A 13,909-nucleotide genomic window follows, 5' to 3' on the forward strand; every position below is an offset into this window, starting at 1 on the left:
TGACTGGTTTCTTTCTCAATTTTTATGCATTTTTAAATGAGGTCAATTAGAAGCTTTTTTTCACCGTTTTTAAATTCATTTTCAGGATAGGGGCATCGCTGGGAAGTCTGGCATTTGTTGCCTACCCCTATCTACCTTGAGAAGGTGGTGGTGGGCCTGCTATTTGAACGGCTGCAGGTGTACCAGTTTGATACTACTGTGTGGTTTCCTCGGCCACTTCAGAGGGAAGTTAAAAGTCAACCATGTTGGCATAGGACTGTTGTCACATGTAGGCCAGACTGGTAATTCTGTTGGCAGGTTTCCTTCCCTAAAGGACATTAGTGAACCCATCTGGGTTATTATGATATCAGATTTTAAAAAAAAACTGAATTCAAGTTCTCAAACTGCCACGATGGGATTTCAACTCGCGTTTTCTTGATTACTAGTCCAGTAACATAACCACTAGACTAACGTATCCTATTGGCCCACAGAAATTTGCAGGGGAAGGGTTTGACATGTCTCAGAACTGTTCTATAGATTAATAAATGGTTAGATGATGCCTTTCTGTAATCTGGAGGGACATGGCATAATACAGGAATTTTGTCTTTTTTGTAAATAAGCATAACTCAGTGGCCTTGGGTGCCCGTTTTGCAATCTCCCAAGATCTGGAATGGACTGCCTGTAAGGGTAATGGAAGCAGATTCGATAGTAACTTTCAAAAGGGAATTGGATAAATACTTGAAAAGGAAAAAATTGCAGGGCTATGGGGAAAGAGCGGGGGAGTGAGACTAATCAGATAACACTTTCAAAGAGCTGGCAGAGGCACGATTAGCCGAATGTCCTCCTTCTGTGCTGTAAGATTCTATGATCCGTTCTGAGTCTTTGCTGATATTTTACCGGATACTGAATTACAAGTCTTGGTTTGGCTGGTTTGTCAAGTACTGGCCCGGAGGGACCGAGGGAGGGAGGGAGGGATCTGAGGTGAACTACTGCTAAGCCAAGTACAGCATTAATGGTACCCATGGATGCGAGCTAAGGTATCTATCCCTACAAATAAGGAAGCAACATTGGAGCATAGAGGAATAAAATAATAAATAAATTACAGAATATTTATATTATATTACACATTAGCTCCTTATTTCTTACCAGCTGAATTGTAAGGACGCAATCTGGATAAAAAGTTATTTGTGTGCAGTTTACTTCTGGTAATGCTGATATTCCAAATTTATTATACCAATACTATTGAGTCTGTGACTGCAGCACTGACCTTGTTTGTTTCAATGTTTTTGAGTTTTCTTTTATTTTGCAGATAAAGACTGTACCAGCCCATCCTTTTTCACCTGTACTGCAATTTCCAGTAAGTACCCTGCAACCAAAATTGTTGGCAGACTTGGTATTTAAAAAAAAAAAATAGAGTCAGCAAATATTGTTTGGAATATTCTGCTGGGATATATTTGTAATGTGTTTTATCACCTTTAGTCATAACTTCTGCTAGAGAGCATATCCAGGTGTTATTTATAATTCGTAAAAAAACATAATACATTGATGTTTCCTAGCAACGCAACTCATACAGTTTATAAATATACTTCTGTACAACAGTTCTAATTTCTCTGTGTGCCGCCAGTAGCATTAGATTTTATTTGTTATTGGTCGATTTCTCACAGATGAACTGTAGCCCTCGGGTGAAATAGGCTTAGAGGTGGGAGGCAGTAAGTGGAATGGTGGTGAGAGGGAGAAGGGATGATGTGGGGTGAAACAGGCCGGAGATTAGGAGAGCAAACATTTCTGCTAGTAGCTTTAAAGGGCTGTTAGAAAGTCTGATTGAATTATTAAAATACAAGGAGTAGAGAGCAACCTGACCAACGATTCTAGGCATGCAAAAAGGAAAATAGGGACAGACAGGGTCCCAAAAACAAGCACCACTAGCCTCAGCCACTGCTCAATTCACCACACCCCCATCACTCATCTACCAACAATATCTGTCAAACCTCATACCTAGCATTCATATGCTTCACCTCACCCTCACACACTTCACACTGTTGCAAGCCTCAAACCCACAGCTTGCACACACTGGCAACTATTCAACCACGACAGCCACGTTGCCTCGATTGCACCACACTCACTGACACACTTCCCTCCCTCTCGCAGGAGAAGGTGGTGCACAACTGGAGGCAGCAGCAACTAACCGGAGGGGAGAGGGGGTGCCTGCATGTCCTAACCCCCATGAAGGAAATGGTGCTGGCCATTATCGAATGAGGGTATCCACATACCTAATCCTCCTTCTCCCTCATCCCACAATCTCTTCTGACTTACAAGCTGCTGATGGAGTAAGCATGCACTTCTTACTTTCACCTCTCCCCTCACCACAACTGTACACTTGTCCCTTTTTCCTATCAGATACCCAAGAAGTGAAATCTGCCCAGGCAGTGGAGGAAGAGCAAGAAGGCAGTGAAGATAAAGACACCATCACTCGATTAGACAGTCTCAGCCACCAGCTCAGATACTGACACTGTGCGTAATATAGAGGATAGCATAGAGGCGGGATCTGCACGTGGCGAGACACCGGGCACAGGTGCGCTACAGCCAGGGCAGGAGGGAAAGGATTGCGCAGGTGCCAGCTTGCTGGAGGGCGAGGTCACAAACTAGTTATGCTGCAGAGGACTCAGATGATGACTTCAATGGGGCAGGCTACAGAAGGCGGCTGATGGGTGTACACACCCCAATACTTAGTGCACTGGGAAGGCTGCCGGAAAGCCTGCGTTCGATGTCGAGGAGCATGAAGGAGTCCGGCAGCAACTTGGCACAGAGCTTTGCACAGAGCTTGGAGCCCATCCTTTCTAACATGGAATGGGTGGCCAACTCCATTGGCACATTTGTGGACCCAACCATGATGCAGCGTCTGATGGCTGATGTCTCCATTGCAGCAGAAGCAACAGCCACCCAACATCTGAGTGCTGTCAGGCAAGCTCAGACTGCTGCCATCATGCCTCTGAAAAGGAGCTTCCAGGGCATCGCAGCACTCCAGCAATCTGCTCTTCAACAGATTACTTGGATTGCGGAGGCGTCGCCCTGGGAGAGTGGCAGTGGCTCTACGGAGTATGAACCTGCTCTCCTCTCTGCGAATGACAGCATTTGTGTTCCCCCTCGCCAGTGCCATTGCTGTTACCTGTCAGCCAGCCAGCCCAGGTTGCTGCAGCCCAGGCCGACATGGTGCAGTCTGTAGCCGGGCCTTCCAGGCCCAGAGCTGCTCTCGGTCACCCTCCAAGGCCATCTGCAGTCTCCTGCACAGCCTTCCACCAGCCATGCTGTAGCAACTGGGGAAGCACCTCGTAGGAGCATTAGGACAGGCAAAGGCACACAGAAGAGGCACTAAGGGAATGCACAAGGGTGATTAGTTTATTTTTGTATGCACAATGGCATATGGAATGGACAGGAAAATACCACAGGTAATGATAGGGAGATGGTAGAAACATTAAATCATTATTTCGCTTTGGTATTTACCAGGGAGATAGAACAGGTAGACATGACATTGGATGATGAGATGATTAATGAGATAAGTGCATTTAAAATATTTTTAAAAAGGGATATATTAAATAAACTAATCAAACTCAAAGAGGATAAAACCCCTGGTCCAGATGGATTGCACCCACGCATTTTTAAAGGATCTAGGGAAGAGATAGCAAAGGCATTACTACACATATTTAATAATTCGTTAGAAAAAGGTGTAGTGCTAGAGGACTGGCGGACAGCTAACGTAATACCTATATTTAAGAAGGTGGATAGAACATGCCCAGGGAATTATAGATCAGTCAGCTTAACATTGGTGGTAGGAAAAATAATGGAACCCTACTAAAGGAGAGAATAGAAGAACATCTAGAAATGAAAAGTATAATAATGAATAACCAGCATGGATTTCAAAAGGGAAAATCTTGCTTGACCAACCTTATTGAATTTTTTGAAGAGGTAACAGAGAGAGTAGACAATGGTGTAATGCAATAGATGTAATTTATCTAGATTTTCAAAAGGCCTTCGATAAGGTACCCCATAATAGACTAATGAATAAGGTCAGAGAATGCTGAGTCAGGGAACAAGTAGCAGAATGGATTGCTAGCTGGCTTCAAGACAGAAAGCAGAGAGTAGGAGTAAAGGTAGCTATTCATAGTGGCAGAAGGTGGGTAGTGATGTTCTACAAGGATAATTCTGGGACCACTGCTGTTCACAATTTGTAAGAAGTCACACAACACCAGGTTATAGTCCAACAGTTTTATTTGAAATCACAAGCTTTCAGAGTGCTGCTCCTTCGTCAGGTGAAGTGGAGAGATGCATAAAGACACAGCTTATATAGTCAGAATAATGCCAGATGATTACAAGTAATCTTTCTAACTGCCATTTATCACACCTCGGCAGAGAGATAATCACAGTGATCAAAGGTGTGAATGGTGTCCAAACAGGTTGGTCAGGAAAACATTACATCAAAGAACAATGAGGTGGGATCACAAGGGGTCAAATGTTGCAGATGCTGGGGTCTGTATGAAAAACAAAAAAGACAAAAAAAATTTAAAAAAAATTTTTTTTTTGCTGGCTGGCTTCAAGACAGAAAGCAGAGAGTAGGAGTAAAGGTAGCTATTCATAGTGGCAGAAGGTGGGTAGTGGTGTTCCACAAGGATAATTCTGGGACCACTGCTGTTCACAATTTGTAAGAAGTCACACAACACCAGGTTATAATCCAACAGTTTTATTTGAAATCACAAGCTACTTGGCAAGTTCCGCACTCATGAGGACGGCCTCAACCGCAATCTTGGGTTCATGTCACGCTACATGTAACCCCACCTGACATAGGGTCACCCAGACTCGAGTCGTCGTTGGTTTGTTCTCTCTACACACATCTGGCCGGACCTGCTGTGATTTCCAGCAAAAAAAAAATGTTTTTTTGTCTGTTTTTTGTTTTTCATACAGACCCCAGCACCTGCAACATTTGACCCCTTGTGACCCCACCTCATTGTTCTTTGATGTAATGTTTTCCTGACTAACCTGTTTGGACACCATTCACACCTTTGATCGCTGTGATTATCTCTCTGCCGAGGTGTGATAAATGGCAGTTAGAAAGATTACCTGTAATCATCTGGCATTATTCTCTGACTATATAAGCTGTGTCTTTATGCATCTCTCCACTTCACCTGACGAAGGAGCAGCGCTCCGAAAGCTTGTGATTTCAAATAAAACTGTTGGACTATAACCTGATGTTGTGTGACTTCTTACATTTGTCCACCCCAGTCCAACTCCGGCATCTCCACACCATGTTCACAATTTACATTAACAATTTAGACTTTGGAATCAAAAACACAATTTCTAAATTTGCGGATGATACCAAATTGGGGGGGGGGAGACAGTCAATACTGAGGAGGACTGCAACAAATTACAGGAGGACATTAATAAACTTGCAGAATGGGCAAATAATTGGCAAATGAAGTTCAACACAGATAAATGTGAGGTATTACATTTTGGTAGGAAGAATAGGGAGGTCACATCACTTGGAGGGTACAAGTCTGGGTGGGGTAGAGGAACAAAGGGGGAGTATAAATACACAAATCACTAAAAGTTGCGACACAGGTTAACAAAGCCATAAAAAAAGCGAACCAAGCACTAAGGTTTATTTCTAGAGGTATAGAATTGAAAAGTAGTGAAGTTATGCTAAACCTGTATCAAACCTTGGTTGGACCACACTTAAGAGTACTGCGTACAGTTCTGGTCACCATATTATAAAAAGGATGTAGAGGCACTGGAGAGGGTGCAGAGAAGATTTACAAGGATGATACCAGAAATGCGAGGGTGTACATATCAGCAAAGAATGAACAGGCTGGGTCTCTTTTCTCTTGGAAAAAAGAAGGCTGAGGGGTGACCTAATAGAGGTCTTTAAAATTATGAAAGGTTTTGATAGAGTGGATACAGAGAGAACGTTTCCACTTGTGGGGAAGAGCATAACTAGAGGCCATCAATATAAGATAGTCACCAAGTAATCCAATAGGGAATTCAGAAGAAACTTCTTTGCCCAAAGAGTGGTGAGAATGTGAAACTCGCTACCACAGGGAGTGGTTGAAGCGAATAGTATAGATGCATTTAAGGTGAGGCTGGACAAGCATATGAGGGAGAAGGGAATAGAGGGTTACGCTGATTTAGATGAGGAGGCTCGAGTGGAGCATAAATGCCGGCATGGACTGGTTGGGCCGAATGGCCTGTTTCTGTGCTGTATATCCTATGTAATTTACTTTATAAATTTGGATTGAAATGTGCATTTTGTGTTGGCTTTTATTTTTGCATTGTGGACAAAGAGGGCGATGTGATGGTCAGTGACAAAGGGAAGGCAAAGAGTGTAGGACTGTTGGTGAATGAGGAATTGGGGTTGAGGTTACTGGTATCACTCATTAATTATTTGTTCACATAGAGCCCGGGCAGAAAGGGACTGTCAAGGTTGCAGCCTCTCTTCCGCCTCCTCTTCTTCCACTGCTGCCTCCTCCTCTTCCGCCACCTCCTCCGCTTCCGCCGCCTCCTGCTCCTCAGCTTCTCACCTGATAGTTGGTGGCAAGGGCTGTTCCCTCATGATGGCCAGGTTATGCAGCTTGCAGCATAGCATGACAAATCTGGAGACCCGCTTTGCTGAGTACTGTAGGGCTCCTCCAGAGCGGTCCAGGCAGCGGAATCGTTGCTTCAGGACACCAATGGTCTGCTCTATCAGATTTCTTGTGCAGCATGACGCTCATTGTATGCAGGCTGTGCACATGTGCGTGGGTTGCGGGCCAGAGTCTTGAGCCATGTCTTCAGCGGATAAACCTTGTCGCCCAGTGGCCAGCCTTTGGTTTGCTGTGGTGGTCGAAATACAGCTGGCACCTAGGAATGCCGCAGAATGAATACATTGTGATTCTCTTCATTCTCCCAGTCATGCTCAATGTCAAGAGGAAGACCTACTCGTCCACCCATGTCTGGGAGCAACTGGTCTACGCAGAAGTCTTTAAGTCAGCAAAAAACTACCTCGGCACCTGTCATACCGCTCCCTATGCACTATTGAAAGTTTAACCAACTATAGAAAGCACCCAAAACTTGTAGAATTGCAGCAATAGCCAGAAGAAATAAACCAGCAACTAGCCTGTAAGTAGTTGATGATCCCTTTCAGTAGCGCAGGTGGCTGGTCCTTCATGCTGCTCAACATTGTGCTCAGTTGTGTGAGGTTAAGAGAGGGCGTAGGCTGGAGCATGGAGCTCCAAAGTGGCAGCGTGGTGTCAAATCAACATTGCATGCTGATTGACGCCATGATCTGCATGCTGCTGGCTGACATTAGCTGCGCACATGCTAACCCTTTTACAAATATGGCATTCGGTGTACTTCCCATCGGAGAACATTAAGTGGGCTGGCATTGGTGTTTTGCTGGAGAAAAAACTACAAAGAATGAGCATGTCGAATTTGTCTTGGTTAAACTGCACAGGCCCAGCATGATGGACTTCAACACTTAACGGGTACCTCCAATACAAGTCCAAGAAACAAGTCCAAAGTGTCATCAGCACATGATCCACGGTGTGCAGTTACAGCCAATGTTCCCTTTACGCTGCGTGGCTGCGTAGCGCTCTGCAGGTCCCGCACAGCTGGCTCGCCGACTTTTAAATGGAAAACTGCGTATACACTGAATTTTGAATGTGAAAAATTAGAGGGAACATTGGTTACAGCTACCATTTCCTTTGTTAACTATGATGGCAGATGATTCCTTGTTTGAATGTGGGGGTGGGGGTGCTCATGTCCAGGAACAGTGTGGACAATGGCGGTGAAAATCGGGAACTCTTCCCCAACAGGCAATGGATGCAAGTTGAGGTACAGATCAGCCACAATCTAAATGAATGGCAGAATGGGCTCGAGGGGCTGAATGGCCTACTGCTGCTCCTATGTTCCAATGATGTGTATCAGAGAGTATTAGATATACACTATGGAAGAGTTCATATGTTCACCTATGCTGAGGGACACACTTTTGAATTCCAATTAACGATGCCCAGCACTTAGGGAATTGCTCTTATATTTTATAGTGTGGTTTCACTTATGTTGAGAGAATGGGTGCAAACTTCCACCTTTTGGTCGTACATCACTGACCCTTACATTTCAAATATCATGGAGCAGAAAGTCAGACCCTCTGAAACCAGTCAAAAGTCTGAGTTTATCGATCATCTAATGATCATCTGCAATCCTCAGCAATTTTCAACATAAAAATACTATTTTGTAATTTCACATTTCGATGCAAACCACATTTCCTGTTGGACTTTGGTGTAAATATGGTTTTCTCAATGCTGCTAGGACAATAGTGCAGGTCATGTCTAAATGTTTTGATATTGGGATAGTCCAAGTACCAGTTCTGTTTTTTAAAATTAGAAATAAAAGTTGGTACACTGGTCATGTAGCCATGGTTATAAACTACAAGTATTTTTTAAAAATGTGAAGACTTCTAATTTTTATTTAAAACCAAGGGTATGCAAAATACATGAAGACTAGAAGAACAAATTAAATAACAATGCAGCGCAGTGGCTCCTTGATTTCAAGGCAAAAATTGTGCCCTTCCCAGCACTCTTCATAAAATAGTGGCTGAGATAGCATAATTAATTATCTCAAATGTTTGCTGTTTTGCACAATGCTTTTTATTCTTTATTCTTTCATTTGACACCACCAGTTGTGCAAGTTTTTCAAAAAGTTGACTAACTTTGTACCAGAATTAACTGTAGCAACACCAGATAATAATGTTCAAGTGAAGCCACATCTGATGCTTAAAGGAAGACAGAAAGTAACCAATGCAGTAAAATAAAAATGAACGGTAATACATAATTGTTGTGTTTGTACCGCTATACACAACTACATAAAATAATAAAGCAGCAGAGACTGAGAGTAACTTCAAGTGATCTTTACTGGGTAACTGGAACTTCGGCACTGACTATACAAATCGATACGCGTCTGTTATATACGCTTGCAACTAAGGATATACATCCGCAATACAAAGTAGTCCCGTCAATGTTGTATACATTACACTTCCTCCCCCTTTAGTTTAATAGTATATTAACGCAAAATTTCTATAATTAACATACAGAGCCTGTCTTTACAGTAACAAAATTCAAATTCCAACATAACATTTTATTTTGTCTACAGCCCTTTTACAAGTCAAGTCTCTGGGGAGGCCTCCTCTGCCTCTCTGGGTAATGTCTCTCCAGACTCTCTCACTTTGTACAGGTACAGTTGCATCAGATGAGCTATCAGCACAGGTAGAGCTCTCAGCTGAGGATGAGGCTGGTGCTGATGCTAATGAATCAGGAGTGTCTGTTTCCATGTCAGGTGAGTCTGGGCGAGGTATAGGGGTGTTTTCCACCTGAACGTCCAGAATTTGGTCCACACGACGTCTCAAAATGTTCTCTTCCCACATCCACAGTATACATCAGTGGTCCCTCTCTTGTGGATATTGTACCTGGTTGCCACTTTTCCGTCCGGAAATCACGAGCAAGAACTGACTGTCCCACACTGAAGCTTCTTGTTGGCTTAGTATTCAAATGTTTGAACTGTTTGTTCTCTACATCACGACGTACATTCGGTTTAAGAAGGTCCATGCGAGATCTCAGGTTCCTGTTCAGAAACATCATCGCTGGAATCTGATTAGTGGCTGCGTGTACTGCGTTCTGATAAGCAAAGAGGAATTTGTTTATCTTGTGTTGCAGTGGTAGATTCTCGCTGTACATGGCTTTGATGGCCTTCTTGAAAGTCTGTACGAATCTTTCTGCCAAGCCATTTGTAGCTGGATGGTATGGGGCAGCTGTGTAGTGCTTGATTCAATTTTTCCTCGTGAACCTTTGGAATTCGTCAGAGACAAATTGTCGTCCATTGTCTGTGCAGATTTGTTCTGGTAGTCCATTTCTAGCGAACATGGTCCTCAGAACTGAAATGGTCTTTTCAGATGTGGTTAATTTCATTTTAATGACCTCGGGCCATTTGGAATGTGCATCGACTGCAATCAAGAACATGGAGTCCATGAACGGTCCAGCAAAGTCGATGTGCACACGTTGCCATGGTGATGAGGGCCATTCCCATGGATGGAGAGGGGCTTGTGGTGGTGCGTTCTGTACCTTTTGACATCCTGAGCAGCTCTTTGTCAGGTCCTCGATCTGTTTGTCAATTAACCGGCCACCACACGTAACCACGGGCAAGACTTTTCATCTTTACCGTACCTAAGTGGCCTTCATGCAGCTCATCTAGCACTCGGTTACGAAGCTTGGGAGGAATCACAACTCGTGAGCCGCACATCAGTGTTCCCCGACACACTGATAACTGCTCCCTCCTAGCTGAGAATGCTGGAAACAATGAGTCACCATGCACTGGCCATCCCTTCACAGTGATGTCATAAACTTTTGACAATGTAGGGTCATTGTGTGTTTCTCTTTCAATGAGGAAGTTTGTCACTGGTAGCTGCTCAACTATTGTGTGAAATACCTCTGCTGAGTCAACTGTTGTAGTTTCCTCCGAGGTCGGCAGTGGTAAACGTGACAAACCATCGGCATTGCCATGTTGCTTGGTCCCCTTGTATTCAATGTCATACAGGTGAGCCCCTAGGAAGAGTGACCATCACTGTAGCCGTTGTGCCATCATCACTGGAACGCCCTTCCTTGGGTTGAAGATTGAAACGAGAGGCTGGCGGTCAGTTAACAGTGTAAACTGTTGACCATACAAGTAGTGGTTGAATTTCTTGACTCCCCACACAAGGCTGAGGACCTCTCGGTCAATCTGTGCATAATTGCGTTCAGCTGTCGTCAATGATCTTGAAGCAAAGGCTATTGGTCTCTCTGAGCCGTCTGGGAACTTATGTGACAACACGGCACCAATGCCATAGGGTGAAGCATCACATGCCAGTCGAATAGGTAAGGATGGGTCAAAGTGAGCTAGCACCTCTTCTGAAGTAATGAGTCTTTTACTCTCTTGAAAAGCTTGTTCACAGCTGTCATTCCACTTCCATTGTGACCCTGTCTGTAGCAGTGCATTTAGTGGATGTAACACTGTGGATAGGTTGGGCAAGAACTTGTGATACAGGTAGTAGTTCACCAGTCCAAGATATGATCTCAACTGAGACACATTTTCAGGTGTTGGTGCATTAATCACAGCTTCAATCTTGTCTGGAGACTTGTGTAAACCGTCCTTGTCAATCACATGTCCACAGTATGAGATTTCCTTTTTGAAAAACTCACACTTGTCTCGGTTCGTTCGGAGCCCATACTCCCGTAACCTGATGAGCACCTGTTCGAGGTTGGAAAGGTGGTTGTTGTCATTCTTGCCAGTAATGATGATGTCATCAAGATAACACTGAGTACCTGGAATCCCCTGCAGGACTTGGTCCATTGCCCTTTGCCAGATTGCAGGAGCTGATGCTATTCCGAATACCAGCCGATTGTACTGGTAAAGGCCTTTGTGCGTATTTATTGTCAGGGACTTCTTTGATGCATCATCAATTTCCATTTGGAGATAGGCCTGGGCCAAGTCAATCTTTGTGAAGCATTCCCCTCTTGACAGGGAAGCAAAGATGTCCTCAATGCGAGGCAATGGGTACTGTACTGTGTGGAGGACTGGGTTAACAGTCACTTTAAAGTCTCCGCAAATGCGCACTTTTCTTGGCTTTCCTGGTTTTGTGCTGGAGGTTTTCTTCATCACTGGAACTATAGGTGTGGCCCATTCACTCCAATCCACCTTGGACAGGACCCCTAACTGCTCCAAGTTCTCCAGCTCTGCTTCTGATGGGCGAATTGCATAAGGCACTGGTCTGGCCTTATGGAACTTTGGATTCGCGTTCTCCTCAATCTTAATTTTTGCTTTCATGCCCTTAAGTGTTCCTATTCCCTTCTTGAACACTTCCTGAGAGTCAGAGAGTATTTGTGACAGTCTCAGGAGTGGCATTGCTGTCCTCCTTTGCTGACACAAACAGTGCTTGGATGGTGTGCCAATCCAACTGTATTTTCCTGAGTCATTCGCGTCCCAGCAATGGTGGTCCTCCATTTTCCACTACATAGAGGTTCAATTGCGGTATTTTTTTTTCTTTATGTCACTGTCACTTTTATTTTACCTTTGGGGCACACTCTTTGTCCTGTGTATGTCTTTAACAGTATTTTAGTTGGCCGTAACGGTATGTGTGAAAACAGTCGTTTGTAGTCATGTACAGAGATCACTTAAAGCTGAGCCTGTGTCCAACTCCATTTTCAGCCTAACTCCTGCCACTTCTGGAGTTGGGAGGACTCGTAAAAATCAACATTTCATTGTGCAGTACACACGTCTGCTGCATATATGACAAATAAAATTGAATTGAATTGAGTAACCCATATTATTCTGTGATCCTCTGTTTCTTTCACACTGTGTAGTTTTAGACAAGCCAGATCCTCTTCCTCTGAGTCTGTGTCACTTTTTCCTTTATCTGAACTGTCTCCAGTCACGTAATGTACCTTCTTGTATCTATCTTTGAAAGGTTTCTTGTTTTCAGTCACTTGGTGTGCCTTTGTATCAGTTTTCTGCTTCTTTGCTTTGCAGACCCTTTCAATGTGCCCTCGTTTGCCACATTGTCTGCAATCTTTGTCTTTAAACCAACAGTCATTGTGGTCCTGTGACATTTTACCACAGCGATAGCACTTCTTTTTCTGTTTCAGTGACATTTTGTTAGTGGAATATTCCAGGGATTTTTGTTGAATTTCTAAAGCGCCACATGCTGCTGCTTCCATTGAAATTGCAATACTTAGAGCCTTCTCCAAGGTGAGATCTTTTTCAGACAAGAGCTTCTTTTGTGTGCTTTCATTTTGCATGCCACACACAAATCTGTCTCTCAATGCGTCTGATAAGCCCACTCCAAATTGGCAATGTTCTGATCATTTGCACAACTTTGCCAAATATTCAGAAATGCTTTCATTTTTGCTCTGGTTCCGTTTATGGAATTTAAATCTTTCGGCTATGAGCAGTGGTCTGGGGCTTAAATGGTCTTGGAGTGTGTCCACTATTTGTTTGAATGTTTTGTTTGCTGGCTTTTCAGGGGTTAATAAACTACGTAATAGCCCGTATGTCTTCGCGCCCATAACACTCAGCAAAACAGTGGCTTTCTTTTCTACCTCCACTCCGTTAGCCTCACAGTACAACTTCACTCTTTCAATGTAAGTTGCCCAGTCTTCAATGCTGCTATCAAATGCTGCAATAGTGCCAATCGTCGCCATTTTTTTTTCCAAACCCGTTTTTCTTTCTTTACTAGTTAGCTAGCGTCATGCAAGTCCTGTGCACTTTTCACTTGACTTAAGTATCCCCTGCCTAGTTTAGCAAGCGTACTCCGTTTTCTCTACCTTCTCGCTCCTTTCTTCCAAGTTTCGGTGTCCTCTGGATGCGATGCCAGAAAAGGAAGACGTAGGTTCATAATTCTCGTCGCCAATTTGTTGTGTTTGTATCGCTATACACAACTACATAAAATAATAAAGCAGCAGAGACTGAGAGTAACTTCAAGTGATCTTTACTGGGTAACTGGAACTTCGGCACTGACTATACAAATCGATACGCGTCTGTTATATACATAAGAACATAAGAAATAGGAGCAGGAGTAGGCCAATTGGCCCCTCGAGCCTGCACCGCCATTCAATAAGATCATGGCTGATCTGATCCTAACCGCCAATCCCACTATGACAGGACTATCTCCTGAATCTAACAGAATTAGACACACGAAACAGGAGCAGGATCAGGCTACACGCCCCCTGGGCCCGCTCCGCTACCCACAGGGCCATGACCGATCCGAACCTAGACTCATGTCCAAATTCCTGCCCGCTCCCCATAACCCTTAATTCGCTTTTCTTCTAGGAAACTGTCTATTTCTGTTTTAAATTTATGTAGTGATGCAGCTTCGACAGCTTTT

At 43.8% G+C, this 13,909-nt stretch overlaps 1 protein-coding gene across 1 annotated transcript in view; it reads left to right on the plus strand.

Annotated features, from left to right (window-relative positions):
* Nucleotides 1–13,909, plus strand: part of LOC147117296 (uncharacterized) — a 59,836-nt gene that overhangs the window by 25,817 nt on the left and 20,110 nt on the right. The window contains exon 3 of the mRNA XM_085989359.1: nt 1,289–1,336. Coding sequence (XP_085845485.1) covers nt 1,289–1,336 — 48 coding nt within the window. The remainder of the gene's footprint in view (nt 1–1,288; nt 1,337–13,909) is intronic.

Source organism: Somniosus microcephalus, chromosome 5 (assembly GCF_052327205.1).
Source record: "Somniosus microcephalus isolate GS21.2 chromosome 5, FLI_Smic_1.0, whole genome shotgun sequence".
NCBI classification, from domain to species: Eukaryota; Metazoa; Chordata; class Chondrichthyes; order Squaliformes; family Somniosidae; genus Somniosus; species Somniosus microcephalus.